Source organism: Delphinapterus leucas, chromosome 11 (assembly GCF_059928025.1).
Source record: "Delphinapterus leucas isolate spDelLeu-1000000601 "Yukka" chromosome 11, BTC_Dleu_Yukka2, whole genome shotgun sequence".
In the NCBI taxonomy this organism is placed as follows: Eukaryota; Metazoa; Chordata; class Mammalia; order Artiodactyla; family Monodontidae; genus Delphinapterus; species Delphinapterus leucas.
Window position 1 is genome coordinate 68,415,620 of NC_143139.1, and position 20,345 is coordinate 68,435,964.

Consider the following 20,345-nt stretch of genomic DNA (forward strand, 5'->3'; position numbering starts at 1 on the left):
GTAGTCCTTGGTTGATACCAACACTAACATAACTATTTGCTATGGATTATAATAGCCATAAAATAGTTTCAAAACAACAATGCCAGTATTAGAAGCATTTTAGAAGTATTTAGAAGAAATCTTCTAAATTAATTTTGAGATTTTTTTGCATTTCTTTTGGCCCTTACACTTTGTCCCCCAAAGTGATGTGCTCACTTGAAGTATTTTATCTTTGTGATTATGTTATGAATTTGAAATATATTTAGTTCACTTTTCCCTTTGATTCAGTTTTATTTTTGAGATTTAAGACAGATATATGTTTCTACAGACTACATTTAAGAAGACTCAAAGTGGTTGTGCTTTCATCCTTTTTCATTTCACTGTTATCCCATCTACTTTTATATACAGATATTTATGTATATATGTGTATAATAATACATGTGTATCACATATGTGATATATGTGTGTGTTTTTAAATATACATACACATACATATATCTAAGAAATATATGTATATATGCTAATTCTTTCACAAAATAAAGAATATTTTAAGTACTGTTCTTTATCTTGCTCTTTTTCATTTTACAACATATATGGAGTTCATAGCATTCTTTTTCTATGGCTTGATAGTATTCAGTTGTGTGTATGCACTAGAGTTTATTCCACTGGTCTCTGGTTGATGGACAATGGATGGTTTACAATCTTCCACACTGCCATCATGACTAACCCGATACCTATGTCATTTCATACTTCATCAGATATGTCTTTAGGTTAGTTTCCTGATATATATATGTATATATTTTTTTGGGGGGGGGGAGCAAAGGACATCTTTAATCTAGGAAGATAGTGCCAGACACACTTTATATGGGTTGTACCACTTTGCACTCCTACCATTAATACATGTTAATGGCAGTTTTTTGTTTTTTGCTTTTTTTGTTTTTCTTCTGTTTATTATGTTGTTCTTTTCTATTTTTAAGTTAAATTTGTAATTTAATTATTTATCATTTTTCACTCTTGTTGACATAAGTACTTAAGTCTATAAATTTTACTCCGAGCACTGCTTATTCTGTAACTTCTGAATAAGGTATAGGTATTTTTGTCTGTTCTACAATTATATGATGTATTTTATCTTTTACCTAAAATTTTAAATTTCCACATGGAAAGACCATTTTTGTTGTTATTTTTTCTAGTTTTATTTAATTATAGTCAGAGAATTATTTTTGTGCCATATCTGCTTTTTGAAACTTGTGGTTTTCTAACATGTGGTTAATTTTCAGGAATGTTTCATGTGCACTTGAAAAGAAGGTGGTTGTTTTTTGTTGGAATATAAAGTATATATTTTCATCTTTAAGATCTACATTAGTGATCTTTTATTTTAGGTCTTAAATGTGTACTTGATTTACCTTGGACTGAAGGAGTTGAGCTAGATTGAATGTATCTGTTCTTTTTTTTTAACATCTTTATTGGAGTATAATTGCTTTACAATGGTGTGTTAGTTTCTGCTTTACAACAAAGTGAATCAGTTATACATATACATATGTTCCCATATCTCTTCCCTCTTGTGTCTCCCTCCCTCGCACCCTCCCTATCCCACCCCTCTAGGTGGTCACAAAGCACCGAGCTGTGTATCTGTTCTTAATCAGCCTATTTCTTTGTGTACATCCTTTTGTTTCTGCGTCATGAATGCTTCTCCATGCTGTTATACAGATATTCTTAACTGTGTTATCTTTATTGTGAATTTTAGCCTTGAAAATTTTAAGTTCCATCCTTTGTCTCTTTAATGCTTTTGTGACTGAATTCTACCTTGTCTTACATGGTTTCATTTTGTTTGTATTTGCCTAATCTAAAAAAACTTTTTAACATTTCTGAATCACTTTGTTTTATGTATGTACTTGTATACAGAATGGATTTGGGTTTTATTTTTTGATCCAAGCTTAAATGTTTTTCTCTCATATAGACCATGGCCATTTGCATTTATTAATTTAATTCATATACTTGGTCTCAGTACTGTCATCCCACTCAGGATGATGCTCTCTCTTTCTGGAGGGAGGCCTTGTTGGTAATAAATGGGTTCTTCCACCCCTGGGGCACCTCCAGTGTTTACTTATCCGTTCAGTTTCCGTAGGATTTCCTCTGTACAAGTGTCGATTCAGCCTGGATTGTGTTGATCCTGGATACTTATTACCCCACTTAGAAAGAAATTTAACTTGTGATTTCTTTATCTCCCATTTGCAATGGAACGATAGGTTGTGGGTATTTTGATTTCTTTGTTGCACTTTATGAATTTCTGGAGGAGGTTTGGGGAGAATTGGATCTAATCAGTCACCATCAACTCCCTTTTTTTAAAATATAAATTTATTTATTTATTTATGGCTGTGTTGGGTCTTCGTTGCTGTGCGCGGGCTTTCTCTAGTTGCGGTGAGCGGGGGCTACTCTTTGTTGCAGGTGTGCGGGTTTCTCATTGCAGTGGCTTCTCTTGTTGTGGAGCATGGGCTCTAGGCACGCGGGCTTCAGTAACTGGCATGTGGGCTCAGTAGTTGTGTCTTGCAGGCTCTAGAGCACAGGCTCAGTAGTTGTGGTGCACAGGCTTAGTTGCTCCGCGGCATGTGGGATCTTCCCGGACCAGGACTCGAACCCATGTCCCCTGCACTGGCAGGTGGATTCTTAACCACTGCACCACCAGGGAAGTCCCCATTTTTTTTTTTTTAATTTGGGAAAAATATAGTGGTTTTCACAAAGCAAGCTTTTGTTTTGCAAACATTTCAAGGCATAATTTCTAAAATGTAATGTATAATGTTCTTTAATATGTTTGTCTATGTGTCTGTGCTGCCTGCTTTGGGACCACTCATGACTTCTCCCATATGGAAATACTGATACTTTTGAAACAAATTTTTTATTGTAAAATTTTAATTTAAAATACATACAGAAATAATTTTGTTGTTGTTGGAATGAAGGCAAGTGCACTGTTAATGTATGTTACTTTATTGGTACTCACTGAAGCAAGCTTGAAAAAAAAGAAAAAGGCTGTTTGTAAGAAGAAATGCTTGAACTCCCATTCACTTCATTTTCATTGCCAACAGTGCTGTATGGGATTTTTTGTAGTCAGTGGATTTCCTGGGATAGGATATCTGCAAGACTTATGTGAAAACTGCCATGTTATTAATTGATGTACCTGAGGTATCTCTATGTAGTACACTCTCAGCAAACAAAGTAAAAGACATCTTTGCTGTCTGTTGGGTACAATGAAAACACTGTATTTATTGAGTGTGAGAAGAGTATGCATGGGAAAGTAGATTTTCTGAAGACCAGTTGGAGTCTGTTTTTCATCTTCAAGAACTGCTTACAGAGATTCTGGTTGAGTTAAGGGAAAAGCATAGATTTTGTCTCTCAATGATATATTGATGCTAAGAACTCTTATGAAGGGGCACAAAGATAGATTTGTGTTTATAAGTTAATAAGTCACTATTCCATGCTATAATATTTCTTAAGGAGGTGAAATAAAATTGGAAGCAATACCAAATATTCTACATTTGTAGTTTCGAGTTTAATTTGTTCCTAATTCTAACTAAGCTATATTATTGCAGCAGTTAATTAGCGATGTTAACTCTAATTACTCTTTTTATTAGAAAACATTAGTGTACATTTTTTGCTTTCTTTGCATTTAGTGACTGAAAATAGCAACTCTATCACTCTCTTTAAGGCACTTTATTTGAAATAATTTATGCTGAATGTTTTCCATTCTACTTAAACTGGTTAATTGTAGAAATAGAAACACAATGTGAAATATACTCTTTTAAAGTAATAGTTTAAAATTTAATTCTATAAATTGAAAGTTACAAAGTTAGTTCTTTAATGTTTAAACATATTGTGTGCTGTGACTATAGAAAGAAATGGTCTTAATTATTATTATTAATCATAACTGAAATATTAATTTAAAATATAATTCAAAATGATATCCTTAAGATGTATTACATATTGAGGTACAGATTATTCTGGTCAAATGTAGCAAAAAATAAACTATTATATTGGGCATATATGGTCATATAAATTTTGTAGTCATTTAAAAAATACTTTGTACGTTTTTATATTATTTTCTACAATTGGTTCTATTTTGGCAGCAAGTTTTTGACTATTGAGTATTTTTACTTGACCTGGCATTATTCTTGCATGTTTTAAATGCACAAGATAATTGCTTTAAGCTCTTTAAATTCACTTCACGTTGATGATTTTAAAGATGGATTTATTTTAATTGGAAAAGAGATTTTATTATAATTTTTAATGTTTTTTTCCCTGAAGTTACACAAATTTTTATCTTTTATAACTCACTTTAATTTGGGTGGATATCAGTTTAAATTTTAAGGTTTGTTATCTTCGTTAAATTTCTTGCTTTCCTTTGCCTGAAATTTCCCATGAGTAAATTTCAGGCAAAATTGGTAAGACATTTTTTTTTAATAAGTAATGTGGAGAAAACTTTTCTTAAATGAATGTTGCCACAGTGTTCATTAAAATTTATAAACTTTACCTATGAGGAATCTTTCATATTTTGAGTTAGTATTTTTGATTTAGTTTTTAAATGAATAGCCAAAGCAAATGAAAAATAGGTGATTCATATGTTATAATCTACTTTTCTTTTTTCCTCCCAAAATATATTGAATTTTATTGACCTTTTTTAGCAGAAACATTTTAAAACTAAACTAATTTTTAAAATTCATGCTGCATGACCAAAGTGTTTATAGAAAAAATACAACTTAAGTATAATAAATATAGTAATAGATAACTTTTTTTTACCACCAGCCATTTCATGTGCTTTATACATATTAACTCATTTGATTTTCACATAAGTGTTATTAGTTAGGTACTATTTAATCTTTGTTTTGTCCAGATAAGAAAGCTGAAACATAGAAAGTTTAAGTAAGTTGTCTAAAATCACACCGTTAGTTAATGATAGAGCCAGGATTTGAAACTCAGCAGTGTATCCTGGTACCAAATTTTTTAATCGATTCATTCTATTGCCTCTCTCATAAATACGCATTTAATATTTAAGATTATTACTGTTTTGTTATACTATATTACAAAGTCTTTATGCTGAAAAATATATAATGATTTTAAGGTTTATTCATTAATAAATTTATTAATGAGCCATTGAGCATCTACTATGTGGAAGCACTAGAACACAGCACTGGAATATTGCTGAGGATACAGCAATAAACAAAATAAATGACTATCCTGACTTGCACTGAGATTATCCTACTGATAGTTATTGATATAGAGAGAAAGAGGAAAAGAGTAAATTGCCATGTTTCCTTTATTGACTATTGGGTAAAAATGAAAATAAGTATGATGTTAATGACTTTAATGCCAGCAATTTATAAATCATTAATTTATAAATTTCAGGTAATACAGCCCTAGAAAATATTATTGTAAATAGTTAGAGATACTGGGAGATTTTTTTTCTGCTGCTTTATTTTCAGATAATACTGTTTTCTGGAAAAGTGAAACTAGTATTCTAAGTATGAAAGATATTGAATAATTCAACATTTTCACATAGGCTTGATTACTATGTCGTGGCTCATAGGGGAAATGTGCCTGGATTAATTCTTGCTGCCAAATGTTGTCATTGGAACATTAGAAAAAATAATGAAGTAAAATAAGATAAAGCTGTAGATATTTTGCTTGTAGAAATGTTTTTCATTATATACTTAGGGAATTCTTTGGATTCCACTAGATGGTGCTAGCTTACTCTTTAGTTTTGAAATGTAACACAATGCTTAGAACAAAGCTGAAAGGGATTTTGCAGATCTGCCAGTCTAGGCTTCTTAGTTTACAGATGGAAAAACAGACCCACATAGTTTTCGTCTAACTCCTGGCAGAGGTGGGGCTAGAATCCACATTTCCTGATTCCTGTTTCAGTATTCTTTTTTCCGTACAACCTGTATGATCCTGAAGGACTTTTGCATTGAAATTGAAAATCTCAAGTGTAACTCAGCATATTTGTATGTAACTGTCAAACATAGCAATCATTGAGCAGCTAAAGGAGGTAGACCTTTACCAAACACTTTTTTAGTGAAAACCTCCAGCCTAATTCAACATCTTTAGTATTGCTGTTCCTTACAGAAGAGTTTTTTTCCCCTGTGGCAGGAATGTTTTATTAGACCATTGGCTCATTTCTGTGGGAAGAATTCTTTGAAATAGATATTTGTAGCAAGTATAGCCAAATGCTAATTTTGCCATGGGCAATGAGGAGGGATAAACATAGTCGGCTTCAATTTTATTTTGTGGGACCTAGGAAACTTTTAAAGGGCTAATAAAGAATATATTGAAGCAGTAAACTCAAGAATATTTAAGCAATCCTTTATATTTATTATATTTAAACCCTTTGAAAGAGACTCTTGAATATTTTTGTGGTTATTATTTGTTTTGTTTTAGATGGGTAGTAGAAGAAATAACAAATTTTTACAGGGAGAGAATTATGTTCTTAGAGATGTTGAGGAAGTAATGATGTTCTAACTTAAGTCTTGCTGTAAGTCTGTTTTGCTCAGTTCTCATCCTTTATTTGACAGCGAAGAATTTCTAAGATTAAAAGAAGAAGGGGGGCAATTTATTCTAACTTCCTTCCCACCTAGATTCCTCCTTTTGATCCAGTGCACTTACTGGATCAAATTACTGTTTAATCAGTTGTGTATAGACTTTTCTGAGTATGTATTAATATCCTATTCCTTCTTCAAGGTTTAGCTCAAACATATCTCTTTGAAGCCTTATTTGGTCACCACAGTTACAGTTTTTTGTTTGTTTGTTTTTGGTTTTTTTTTCAGTTACAGTTTTTTAACTCCTTGTTTTTAGTGAGGATAATTGTTAGGAAACAATAACTATCATTTTTAGTACCCAACATGTGAAAGTGTTGTAAATGCTACTTTAAAATATTATTTTTAATCCTCCCAATAATGTGAAATCACCCCCACTCCACAAAAAAGGAATGAAGGACCAGAGTAGTTAAGTAACTTGCTTACAGTCATATAGCTAGTTTTCGAATAGGCATGTGTTACTGAAATTCAGGACTGCCTGCCTGAGAGCCTATTCATTATTGATTATGCAATACTGCCTGTTGATTAAGTGGAACACTTGTCATGTTAGCAGAGTCCTGGAGAAAGACTTATATACATGACTCCCATGGTGTTTGTAGATTGTAGATTTTCATTCTCATAGCTTTTTTTAATTTATTTTTTTGATTTAAATATTTTTGAGGCCATGATATTTGGTGCACACAAATTTATAACTGTTATATGTTTCTGTTAAATTGACCAATTTTATCATTTTTAAATGTCCCTTTTCAACTGTATTAAAAGTTTTCTGCCTTAGTCTTTGTGTCTGACATAATCAAACCAGCTTTTTTTGGACTCAGGACCTTTCTAACACTCTTAAAAATTATTGCGGACCTCCTTCAGACAGTTTTCATTTATGTGGGTTATATCTATCAATATTTACTGCATTAGGAAAAAACAGAAAATTTTTGTATTCATTCAAAGTTTAAGACAATAAAGCCTTTGCATTCATAACAGTTTTAGAATAATAACTGTATTTTTTTTTTTTTGCGGTACGCTGGCCTCTCACTGTTGTGGTCTCTCCAGTTGCGGAGCACAGGCTCCGGACGCGCAGGCTCAGCGGCCATGGCTCACGGGCCTAGCGGCTCCGCGGCATGTGGGATCTTCCCGGACCGGGGCACGAACCCGTGTCCTCTGCATCGGCAGGCAGACTCTCAACCACTGCGCCACCAGGGAAGCCCAATAACTGTATTTTTCAAACAAAAAGATACAGTGAGAAAAGGGTCATTGTTACACATATTTGCAAATCTCTTTAATGTCTAGCTTAACACAAGACAGCTGGATTTCCGTATTTCCTTCTGCGTTAAATTTACTACGATATCACACCTCATGTAGTTCTCTGGATAACTCCACCCTACACTCTTGAACAAATGGGAGTGGAAAAGGCAAATAACCTCTTAGAATTATTATGAAAGTAGTTTTGACTCCATGGAACCTTTAAAGGTGTCTCAGGATGGGGACACTGGCCCACACTTTGAGAATTACTGTTTTAATGTTTACATAATACATCTTTTTCTGTCCTTTTACTTACAAGTTCTATTTTTGGAATTTTTGTAATGTAACATAAAACATTGTTGTTTTTGTTCTTGTTTTATCTGGGCTGCCTGACAAATTCAAGCTTTGATTTGTAACCTTTAGTCCCTAGTAATTAAGTGTAATCAATAACATTCAATTATTGATATATTTGAGTTTAAAATTACTCTCTTACTATTTGATTCTATTTGTTCTTGTTCTTTTTTTTTTTTTTTCTCTTTTCTTGCCTTCTTTTGCTTTGGTTGAGATTTTAAATTATTCCATTTTTCTTTTCTATCATATTACCATTTTTATATTATTTTACTATCCTTTTGGTTTACTATTGATATTACATCATGCCTTCTTTATTTACCAAATCTAAGTTTATTTAGCACTTTCCTCTCTTTTTTCTTTTTTAACATCTTTATTGGAGTATAATTGCTTTACAGTGTTGTGTTTCTGCTGCACAACAAAGTGAATCAGCTATATGTATATATATATATATCCCTATATCCCCTCCCACTTGTGTCTCCCTCCTACGCTCCCTATCCCACCCCTCTAGGTGGTCACAAAGCACCGAGCTGATCTCCCTGTGCTATGCAGCTGCTTCCCACTAGCTAGCTATTTTACATTTGGTAGTGTATATATATCAGTGCTACTCTCTCATTTCATCCCAGCTTACCCTTCCCCCTCCCCGTGTCCTCAAGTCCATTCTCTACTCCTGCGTCTTTATTCCCGTCCTGCCCCTAGGTTCATCAGAACCATTTTTTTTTTTAGATTCCATGCATATGTGTTAGCATATGGTATTTGTTTTTCTATTTCTGACTGACTTCACTCTGTATGACAGACTCTAGGTCCATCCACCTCACTACAAACAACTCAATTTCGTTTCTTTTTATGGCTGAGTAATATTCCATTGTATATATGTGCCACATCTTCTTTATCCATTCATCTGTCGATGGACACTTAGGTTGCCTCCATGTCCTGGCTATTGTAAATAGAGCTGCAATGAACATGGTGGTACATGGCTCTTTTTGAATTATGGTTTTCTCAGGGTATATGCCCAGTAGTGGGATTGCTGGGTCATATGGTAGTTCTATTTTTAGTTTTTTAAGGAACCTCCATACTGTTCTCCATAGTGGCTGTATCAGTTTACATTCCCACCAACAGTAGCACTTTCCTCTCTTTTCCAAGGCAATTCTAGGGTCTTAGAAAACTTAAACTTTATTTACTCCCTCCCAACTTAATGTGCTCTTTTTGTTGAGTATTTTAACTCTGCATGTGTATATATGTATCTATATGTGTGTTTCAAATGCCTTAAGACATTATTATTTTATAAAGTCAATATCATTTGGATTGATCCATTTTTAAACCTTTCCATTGAACTTTATTCTACCTTTCATCTGTGATATTCCTTTCACCTGAAGAATATGCATATACACACACATATCTCTGTTTATGTATTTTGATATATATACTTACCATTTGGCATGCATTTTCTGCATTGTGAATGGATTTTATTTTATTATAGCTTTCCTTGCCTAGGGTGATGTGCAACAACCTAATGGTTGATCCTTGGAAGAAAATTTCCTTTTCCCCTTTTAAGATTTTTTTTTTCTTTTGCCATTGTTTTCATCAGTTTACTCTGATGTTTCTACTGTGGTTACCTTAGTATTCACCCTGCTTGAATTCATTGTGCCTCTTAAATCAGTGGCTTGGCATCTTTATTCAGTGTTGAAAAATTCTGAGCTACCTACTTACTTATAGATCTAGATCCAGATATATATTCCCACTATAGTCTATAATCCCCTTATCCTTTTATAATTCTCTTACATTTCTTTTGCATCTCTATGTGTCATTTTGGATGTTTTCTTGTGACTCAAATTATGGTTCACTAATTCTCCCTTCAGCTGTGTCTAATATAATGTCCAATCCATTCATGAAAGTCTTGTTTGTAGTTGTAGATTTTCAAGCTTAGAACTTTTATTTGCTTCTTTTATTTAGCATTCAATTCACATTTTTATAGTATCTAATATGTAAGTTTCCAATTTTAATTTTTTAATATGTTCAACAAAGTTTTGTTAATTTCTGTGTCTGGTAACTTCATTATCTAGATACCCTGTGGATAGTTTCTATTATCTGTTCTCTTGATTTTTGTTCACATGATGTTATTTCCTTGCTTAGTTTTTTGTCATTTTACAGTCAGAAAATACTAAGAAAAACAAAAGTATAGAATCAATTTGAGGCTATGATGTTATTATTTTCCTCCAGAGGTCTTTATTGTTTAAAACTACAAGCATTAGTGATCTCTGTGCAGCTAAATCCATGTTTTGCTATTGATATTATTGAAAGCTTGGCTTCAGTACCTTGGGAGCTATTCCATATTTGGATTAATGTGTAGTACATGGAGGTCCAACCAAAAGTAAGGTAGAGATTTGTTAGACCTCTTTTGCTGAGGAGAGCTCTGGAGCCCAAGTTTTGACCCCCTGATGTTGCAAGCTTTCCTTTCTCAGAATTAATAGATACCCTGAATAATGTGTTCACCTCATTTCTTCTGGAACTTAATCCTCTTATTCTATAATACCATTTTAGTTCTTAAATGCCTTCAGCAGCTATGTTTATATTTGTTTTCTCATTACCTTGTCCATTGTTACTGTAAACAGAAAGCCTTTGCTACATTTTCTATTTTCCCCTCCTCTTGTCTTCTTTTGACTTATTTGGTATTTTTCCCCTCATTTCCTCTTTTGTCTCAGTCTTTTGATAGTTATATACTTTATTTAGTGGTCACCATAGAAATTATAAAATATACTCAATTTATCTCAAGTTAATTGATATCTTTACCTCAAATTTCCTGACTTATATGTGTTTGTTTTTCAGGATTTTAAATGTTTTTTGTTTTTGCGGTACGCGGCCCTCTCACTGTTGTGGCCTCTCCCGTTGCGGAGCACAGGCTCCGGACACGCAGGCTCAGCAGCCATGGCTCACAGGCCTAGCCACTCCGCGGCATGTGGGATCTTCCCAGACCGGGGCACGAGCCCGCGTCCCCTGCATCGGCAGGCAGACTCTCAACCACTGCGCCACCAGGGAAGCCCTTAAATGTATTTTTATTTAACTCTTCAAGCTGTACATTATGGTTATTTTATACAAAGTTTGATCATATTTGCCCATATTTATTGCTTTTATGCCTGTTGCTCTTTTTTTCATTTAAGATCTTGGATCTCTTTCCTCCTTCTGATATAGATCCTTTAAATTTTCCTCTAGTAAAATAACTAGTTTGTGGAAGATAATTTTTCTGTAAATGTGCTTACTTAGCATTCATTGTTAAATCATAATTTAACTGGGTGTATTTTTCTAAATTGAAGTTTATTTTCTTTCAGTAATTCATAAGTATCATTCCGTTACTTTTTTACTTTCACTGTTGCTTTAAGAAGTCAGCTGTGTTAAATTTCGGAAACTTTGAGGGTATTTTCTATGTCTTTTCAAGTATTTTTTTTCTTGTTATTCCTGTTACGAATTTTTATTCTGATGTGTCTAGGCATGGATTTCTTTTTAATTCATCCTCTTAGGGTCTGATGCAATTATTGAATATGTGATTTTCACTTTTAAATTTTATCTGTTAGCCATTATCTCTTCAAAAAGTTTTTTTCTTCCTCAGTTTGTTGAAACGCTACACATATATTAGATTTCCTGACTCTTGCCTCCATATTTCCTATATTCTATCTTTCTGTCTTTTTTTGCTGCCTCTAGTTACTTTCTATATACCTATATTCCAGTGACAAATTCTGACTTGCTGTTAATCCTAGTCATTGAGTTTTTTAATTTGAATTAATTCTGATTTTCACGTGGGTCTGGTTTTGCTGGGATTTGTTATTTCTCCTAACTCTTACTTATGGCATCTTATTTCTTTGTGTTTTTCATGTGATTTTTTTTTTTGTCACCTGTTTATTTCCCTTGGAATTTAAGCTTTGTGATTATTCCTAGTTATGAGATTAAAGTTTGTTCTTTAGAGATTTTTCAGATGCCGAAGGACACAAACAATCTAGAATCATTTGTGCTACATTTTTGGTGGAAGTTTTCTGATCACCATGAGAATGAATTTGAGTCATAAACCTATGGGAGAGTCAGCTTGTATTTATTATTTTAAAGGAGGATTTTTTTCCCCTCTTACTGAGATTTGAGATAGGTAGTTTAATTTCCTGTCTTCAGTTGGGTATAGCTGATTGGGGTCCAGGTTTACTCGGAATTGCCTGTCATACTTGCCTCCTATTGGTGAATTTTAAGTTTTGTTTCCTCAAACTGTGAGGCTATAGAAATTGATCATCATATTTACCAGATTTAACAAGTTTTCTCGCACTGAAAACTGGCTTTACTGTCCTGCTTGCTTCTCTTTGCCTACCATATCTATTTAGATTTTGGACTAAGAATTCTTTGCTTTCTTAACAGCTCATTTGGAAACATTTAAAAAATGTAATTACTGTTTTTAGTTATTTTCAGGGGTAAAGATCACAGTATCTGAGCAGAAATTTCTGGAAATGGAATTTTGTATTTTTTTCTAAGTAACTTTTAATCTAATCTACACAATTAATGTATGCTTATTGTCTATAAATTATGATGTGAAATGATAAAATAGTAAGCCATATTCCCACCATCCAGATATAGCCAGTATTGGTGAGCTTTCCAGATTGTTTTCCATCCATTTAAAAAATCACTACTGTAATATTGTTTTGTAATTAACTTTATTCACTTAATAAATTGTGAATAATTGTACATGTCATAATTTTAAAAAATATTCTAGGTGAATTTTTCAAGTAAATGATACTTGAGCAGAGATTCTGTCTATATCCTTTTTCTATTTCTATGAGGACACAACACAGTCTTAGGACTTGTAGAACGAGTTATGAGTTTTATATTACAAGTAAAGCTATTTTTGCAAAACACAGATTTTCATATTTCTTGTAGAAATGTGGAAACTATAAATGCTTTACATGTGTTAACAGAGAAGATACTTCATGCCTATTATTTCAGGAAATTAGAAAAAATTGTCACATATAACTATTAAGAAAATAAAACTCTAATAAGCATAGCTAACACCTGAATAGAAATTCAAAACTCTTTGAGGAATAACAAATATAAAATGGTAAACAAAATGTCCTCCTTTATGAAGGAGGCATATTTATGAAAAAATGTGATCAAAATAAGAAATCACTTGAATGAACATGATCTGTAACAATTCAGACAATGATGCCTACTTTTTCTATATAAATAAATGTACTTAGGGTACAGTTTATTTAAAGAAGATTTAGATAATTAGTTAAGTAAAGTTTAATTAAACATGAGACAAAGCTTAATAATACCTGTGATTATTAGAGTATATATAAAGAGATGTGCTCTAGGCATATATTTTATATTCTAATAGTAAAGTAACAGTTAACTTTTTAGTACTTCTTTTGAGATGATGCAGTCAAAACTTTATCACTACTGAAATAGAATATCAACTTGAATTTTTTAAAAGTACAGTGATTTATAAAGTAATCAATTGTTGAAATATATTAAGGTATTATAGAATAATCTTATGGTGATCAAAAATCATACACACATGAATTACTCGTTGGTAACATTCATTTTCAGCAAATTTTCCTACAGTTTACTAAGATGGGACATATTTAAAAGCTCATGAAAACATTGCTAAGCAATAGAGCAGGAAATTATATGAAAATGTTTTGATTTCAAAGTTTTAGACTTCCTCATGCTACAAATGATAAGATTATCTCATTTACAATTCCATCTCCCCCTAATAATTTTGTCAGTTATAATATTTTTGTTCAGTGATTTATAAAAAGATGTGCTTTGATTAATCTATTTTAGGCAATACTAACTCCTCTATAAGAAAATAGAATAAATTAGGATATTTACACTTTTTCCAATCTTCTTTTCCCTTCACAATTTTTGTTTTTCACATCAGGATTTATGACATCAAATCAGGATTTATGACTCTATCTTATCTCCTCTAGCAGCATTAGATCTGTATGAAAAGGGGTCAATACCAGTCTTTTTTATGACAAACTGCTTCTTTCATCTTCTGCTTGTCTGGATTATATAGTTCATTAACTCTTTTTACATCTTATTTTTCAAAGAAGGACTAGTGGATGCTATATTCCCTGAATTATTTCACATTCAAGAGTATCTGTCAGTTACCTTCATACTTGAATGAAAATATAGCTGTGCACTCTATTTTTAGGTCACATTTTCACTTGGTATTTCATGGACATTGCTTCGTTGCATTTTGATATTGTGTGTTGCTGTGGTTAAACTAGAGGCTAACTTGATTTTACTCCCCCAAAACTGGTTTCTGCCCAGATACGTGAATAACATTTTCTTTGTCCTTGATTAATAAATTTAGCAAGACGTCTTATTGTCAATAAACCCACATAAGTTTTTTTCGTGGAATAGAATATCCTTTTCAAACTATAGATTGTTATTTCTTCATTTATGAAAATTTTTGTTTTTTATATATTCACAAACTTTTTTGGCTTGGTTCTGTTTTTCAATCATGGATGATCCATATTTTGATTGACTTTATCTGTTATGTCTATTTTTATTTAATTAATGTAATCTTGCTGCTTTATCTTCTGCTTCTTCACATTTTGTTCTCAGTGTGATTATCTCTTCTTGTGAGCAACTCAATCTTTAGCTCTCTGTCCTGTACAACATTTTTTCTAAATTATTTATTAATTCTGTCATGGTGTTATTTTGGTCCATTTGTTTACCTACATCTGTTATTTTAGTATCTTTGAATTCTTGTTACATTAAATTTCTGTAAATGTTCTTCCCTAGCCCAAAACATTTTCAAACATATTTTCTTCTTTCTCATGTTTTCTTCAGAATAGGATCATTACTATATTAGTCATATACTTTGGTGAAGCAGAGTACCCCCAAATTTAGCAATTTAAAACCACAGACATTTATTACCTCCTATTTTCTGTGGATCAGGTATCTGGAATTGCCTTAGTTGGTGGTTCTGGCTCAGGGTCTCTCTTGAGGTTGCAGTGAAGCTATCAAACAGGACTGCCATCAATATCAAGGCTCAGTGAGGCTGAAAGATCTACTTTCCATCTCACTTTTCCCTTTAAACCTTTGATCTTAAAATCTAAGAGGTATGCCCCCCTGTCTATGTACAGTGTTCCCACACTTTGGCTATCTAACAAACCCTTCTGATGGATGACAGCATCAGGTTTTCTCATTTTTCTTCAGTTCAATAACCATTTGGTGATGGTGGTGGTCAGGAATAAATACAGAATAACAGTTCTATTCAGTACTTGCTCTGATTTTTTTCAAATATATTGTTTTAAAAAATATTATACAAGAAGTGCATTCTCATTTAAAAATTTTAAAAATAGAGAAGTATACAATGTAAGCAGTGAAACTTTCTCTCTCTGCTTACCCTGTTCTCTTTCTTATTTTGCAGTAGTAACCACTGTTCACAGTTGCTTACAAATCAATCCAGACCTTGTTCTACGCAATACAATTAATAGATGTGTAGATTGAAAGTCAGGTATATTCAATAGCTAAAAGCCTATGTATGCAACTTAGGTTTTACATACAGTAGTACATCATGGGCATACTTCTATGTCAGACTACTTCGTATTGAAGATTATACATACATACTCATTTGATAGATACTCCATAATTTATTTAACTATTCGCTACTGATAGACATTTAACTTTTCTCAATTTCTTTGTTTAAATAGTATGGCAAGGAATTGCTCTATATATTACTTCATAGTTGTGTGTATGTGTGTGTGTTAGTATATAATGGATTCCTAGAAGTAGAAATGCTCAGTCAAAGATTCCTTAGTATCTGAGGCTTGAAATCATGATAATTTCACTAGATTGGAATCTCTGATGGGTTGTTGAATAGATAAGTGTAACTTCTCTGTATATTCATTGGGATTCATGGTGTCTTAATATCTGAAGTTAGCTGATAAGCTTTATTTAATTCCTCCTAGCCTAACATGTCACACACTGACAGTTGTTTCTTACATATGTAGGCAGCCCTAAGCTGGAAACCCGTGTGGCATGTTCGAGGGAACAGCCAGGAGGTCAGCATGTTAGAATGAACCAAGAGAAGGGGACAGTAGCAGAGGATGAGTTCAGAGATAGGGTTTCCATTTTAAGGACTTTGGAGGATCTTCTCTCCATTGTCAAATATCTAAAAATTAGTCTACACTCACTGTCTTCACTTCCACTGCGCTGTGGCTTTCATCCTGTTTACTCCGTGGATGCCTCTAGCAAAAGTCTTCGGCTGCTTCACTACTTGTCAAGCGGTGGCCTCTTCATACTCCTTTGCCCACTCTGGCTCACACAGTTGACCATATATAATTTAGTGTAAATAAAAATGCCTTTGATAATTGTAAAATGTACCTTTACTAATCACTCCCATCATCACAGAATCTCATCTGCCTTTTCCTCTCCCAATTGTTCTGCTTTATGTGCTATTTCCTTTTATTTTTAGCTTTTGTGCCAAATCCTTTACCTTTCTTCAGCATGTAACCTAATATTACACAGGGTAGTAACTACAGAGAACATATGTAGTCCAATATTCAATCTAATAAAATTTTCTAGATTTTTAATATCTTCCATGAAATTTTTTACAGACTTCCTTAGCATCTCTTTGCAGTGCTAACTATGATGACTTATTTAAACAACCTTCTCATTTTTTTTTTTATGACCACTGAGCTATAGTCTAGGGCTCCTCTGATTGTTTTTAGATTGGAATCACATTGATTTTAAGTTTATCTGGGTAAAAAGGAGGCCACTTGTGAAAATCTTATAATACCAGAAGAATATACTAATATTTTATTGGTTTTAATACAGTTGTACCTACTTCATTTGTGAACCTAAGGTAGATATTTCAATGGTAGAAAAATAGCATTCTGCAATTACATTCTGTAATTACATTCTGCAACAATCTTAACCAAGCATTGAAAATTCAAAGACCCTGGAATTGAATTGAAAACTGTTATTTTTTCAATGATTCCTCCCTCTCCCTTGTTCCATTGTCAATTGAAAATAAAACATTCAATGCCCAATGTATGACTTCTAGTATTTTGTTCAATTTTGAAGTGATATATAATTGTCATTCAAAAATACATCTCTTAGGCACAAGTTTAAATAATAATACATTTTACACTTACACATTTTTCACCAGGAAATTGGGCTAAGTCTTGTAATTAGGAATATTGGAAATAAAAAGATGCAGTTATTTAGAAAAAAATTGAAACTCTAGAGTCTGGAAGAATGTATGATAAAGTGATCATGGAAATTTTTTTCTTCCAGGTGGCTTAGAATCGTTGAAAATTCTTCAGCAACTAATTGTGGACCATAATCAGTTAATTAGTACAAAAGGTCTTTGTGATACGCCTACCATTATATACCTGGATTGCTCACATAATCATCTTACTGAAGTTGAGGGCATTGAAAACTGTGGATTGCTCCAAATACTGAAGTTACAGGGAAATTATCTAAGTGAGGTAATTGCTTTGAATTAATTGATTTCTGTGATTAACACAGCATTTTTCTTTTGCTAGAAATATCACTCATACATTTTAAAAGCAGTTTTAACTTTTATTTTTACTTATCAGCTGTATTTGATTTCCAGTTTAAACTATTATATACTTTTCACTATTTAAAAAATGTTCAACATAATTACAATATCTTATAAGAAATCTAAGTTAACATTAGTTTTTTATAATACTAAATACTTTTCAGTTATGATTCAGTGTGTAAGTGGGACCAAGTTTATCTGAAATTCTAATTAAAATTTGTCTCAAAGTATTAAAAAAATGCTAGCTATGAAAATCATTATTGGAAATTTTATTCATACTAAAATTCTCATAATATTATACTTTGATTTATGTTATGCTGTTTACCAGAATATGTCTGTTGTTAGTTTTGGTAGGTTTTATTGTTTTAAATTTGGCTAAATGACAAAAATATTTTACTTAATATAAGCTAATAACCCAAATTTAAATATAGCTTCCATCCTTAGAGAATCATGTTCTTCTAAGAGAATTGCACTTGGATGATAACAGCATTTCAAGTATGGAAACATTTTCTTCATATTGGCTGCCTTTACTACAAATCCTGAGTATCTCTCAAAACAGGTAAAAATATAATTTGCTTAATTAAGCTTAAATGCAGTGAATGATTAACATAAATGTGTGATCTTCATAATAAGTAGAAAAGCTGTTAGGTTTTTCCAGTAATTCAAGGAATGTACATTACAATAAATTGGACATAAATTATAAATATAACTTCATAGAATTAAAAAAATTAAAGTGTATTGACATATCCTCAAATTTTAGTAGAATTTTAATTGTCACTTATCTTACTCATTTTGTTTCTTCTCAAAAATGTACTATGGAAATCTCTCAGGGCAGGTTTGTTTATATTTGTAAAGATATAGTTCTTGGAAAATACAGGAGGTAGTTAATTTAATTCAGAAGGATGTCTCATTCTTTCAAATGGTACTTATTAAGTCCTGGAAGAAAGATTTTTAATCTGCTCTCAACTTGCATGTCTTTTTGTAACTGTTAAGATTGATTTAAATTTGATTTCCCTAAGGATATAAAGTAACACTTAAAAAAAATATCTTAACATTAAGTTGAGATGGGTACCTGCCACAGAAGATCCATTTAAAACCACCAAACATCTGGATCTTTGCAGAGAATAACTGTCTAAAACCAAAACAGGAGCACAATATGTGTATGTCTCCCTCTGCTTAATATTTCATTGAGACCTATTCACCCTAATATGATTAATTTGTTCATCAAAGGCACAAGGAGTAGGGGAAAGGAACTATCTTTAACAAGAAGTTGCTTCTGTGAGTTATACAATTCTTGCAAAACAAGTGAACAAGACAGCTCAACGTTAACATATATGTACCTGTCCCCTCCCAAACATAGTTTTCTCTCAATCTCTGTCACAATAGTGCTCATCCTTTGAGCATATATGTCCTAAGTGATTTAACTTCCACCTATTAAACTATTCTACTATTTGACAGATCAAAAACTGAATCTGTATTTTTAAATTCCCTCAAATTATTTTAATCACATCTAAAATATGAAAGTCGATTTGTCTTTAAAAGGATATTTACCCCGAACAACACTGTCAGATAATACTATTTAAGTAATTTGGGCCATCACAAACTTACTGGATCTTTTCACAGTATTTTTTAGGTAAGAAGTACAATTTCAATAGAAATACTCAGCTATGCTTTGGGCATATGAAGTAAATCACTCAGTAATTGACATATCTAGTATATTTTATAGAACTAGATCTCAAGCCACATTGATAAGCATAATAATTTTTAAAGAATTTAGAAAATATTTAAATCAAGAACACCTTTTGAGAAATAATGCCTTTATTTTTTTGGACAATTTATGTCATCAAAGAAATATTCTGCTTTGAAAAATTAAAATTAACACTAGCTGATAGACTTTTACCCTGTCAATATGATGTGCCTTGTTTCTCATATCAATCTGATATGACCAGGAATTTTATAATTTTATAATAAACTGGACTACTAAAAAAATTTTAGAGTTGATAACAATAACTGGGATACTTAAACCAAATAATCCATATTTATAATTTTGTTTGTTTAGCTTTATAACATTTGGATATTGAGGTGGTGTTTGCCATTTTAGGGGATACAAAACTGAGTACCATATGCCCTGACCCTCAAAAAAACTCTTAGCTGTAAAATAACAATTTGTTGAACTTAGCTATATAAAAAAGTGGTGAAATTATTATATAATATATGCTATTTTGAATTTTTAATAATACTGTCACTTATATTTGAAGATATTTTTAATGGGTCTCTCAAAGCTCTTTGCACAAGTAACCTCCTACCATTTCCAGGAGGATGAAAGAATAAGTCCTGAGGACACCAGGGAAATGTGATTGATAGAAATGAACACATAGAGTAGTGAAATTATTTCCTAAAATCATAGTGAAAAATTATCTTCAGACTTAGGATTTTTCACCATAAGCTAATATCATTAACTGTAGAAATTACCCATTTTATGTTAAGCTTTTACATGTGCATTGACTTTTTAAGAACTATTTTAGGTTTGATAAAACTCAGGGTCAACAGATCTGGGTTTGAATTCTGAATCTACAACTTATCTGTCAGTTGACACTGATTAACTCTTTTCTCACTACCTGATCCTCAGTTTTTTCACTTGCAAAAGGGGT

General features: G+C 32.2%; 1 protein-coding gene across 1 annotated transcript in view; it reads left to right on the plus strand.

Annotated features, from left to right (window-relative positions):
• The window catches only part of LRRIQ1 (leucine rich repeats and IQ motif containing 1), a 196,710-nt gene that overhangs the window by 28,773 nt on the left and 147,592 nt on the right, over positions 1-20,345 (plus strand). Inside the window, exons 10-11 of the mRNA XM_022552414.3 lie at positions 17,427-17,620; positions 18,126-18,253. Coding sequence (XP_022408122.2) covers positions 17,427-17,620; positions 18,126-18,253 — 322 coding nt within the window. The remainder of the gene's footprint in view (positions 1-17,426; positions 17,621-18,125; positions 18,254-20,345) is intronic.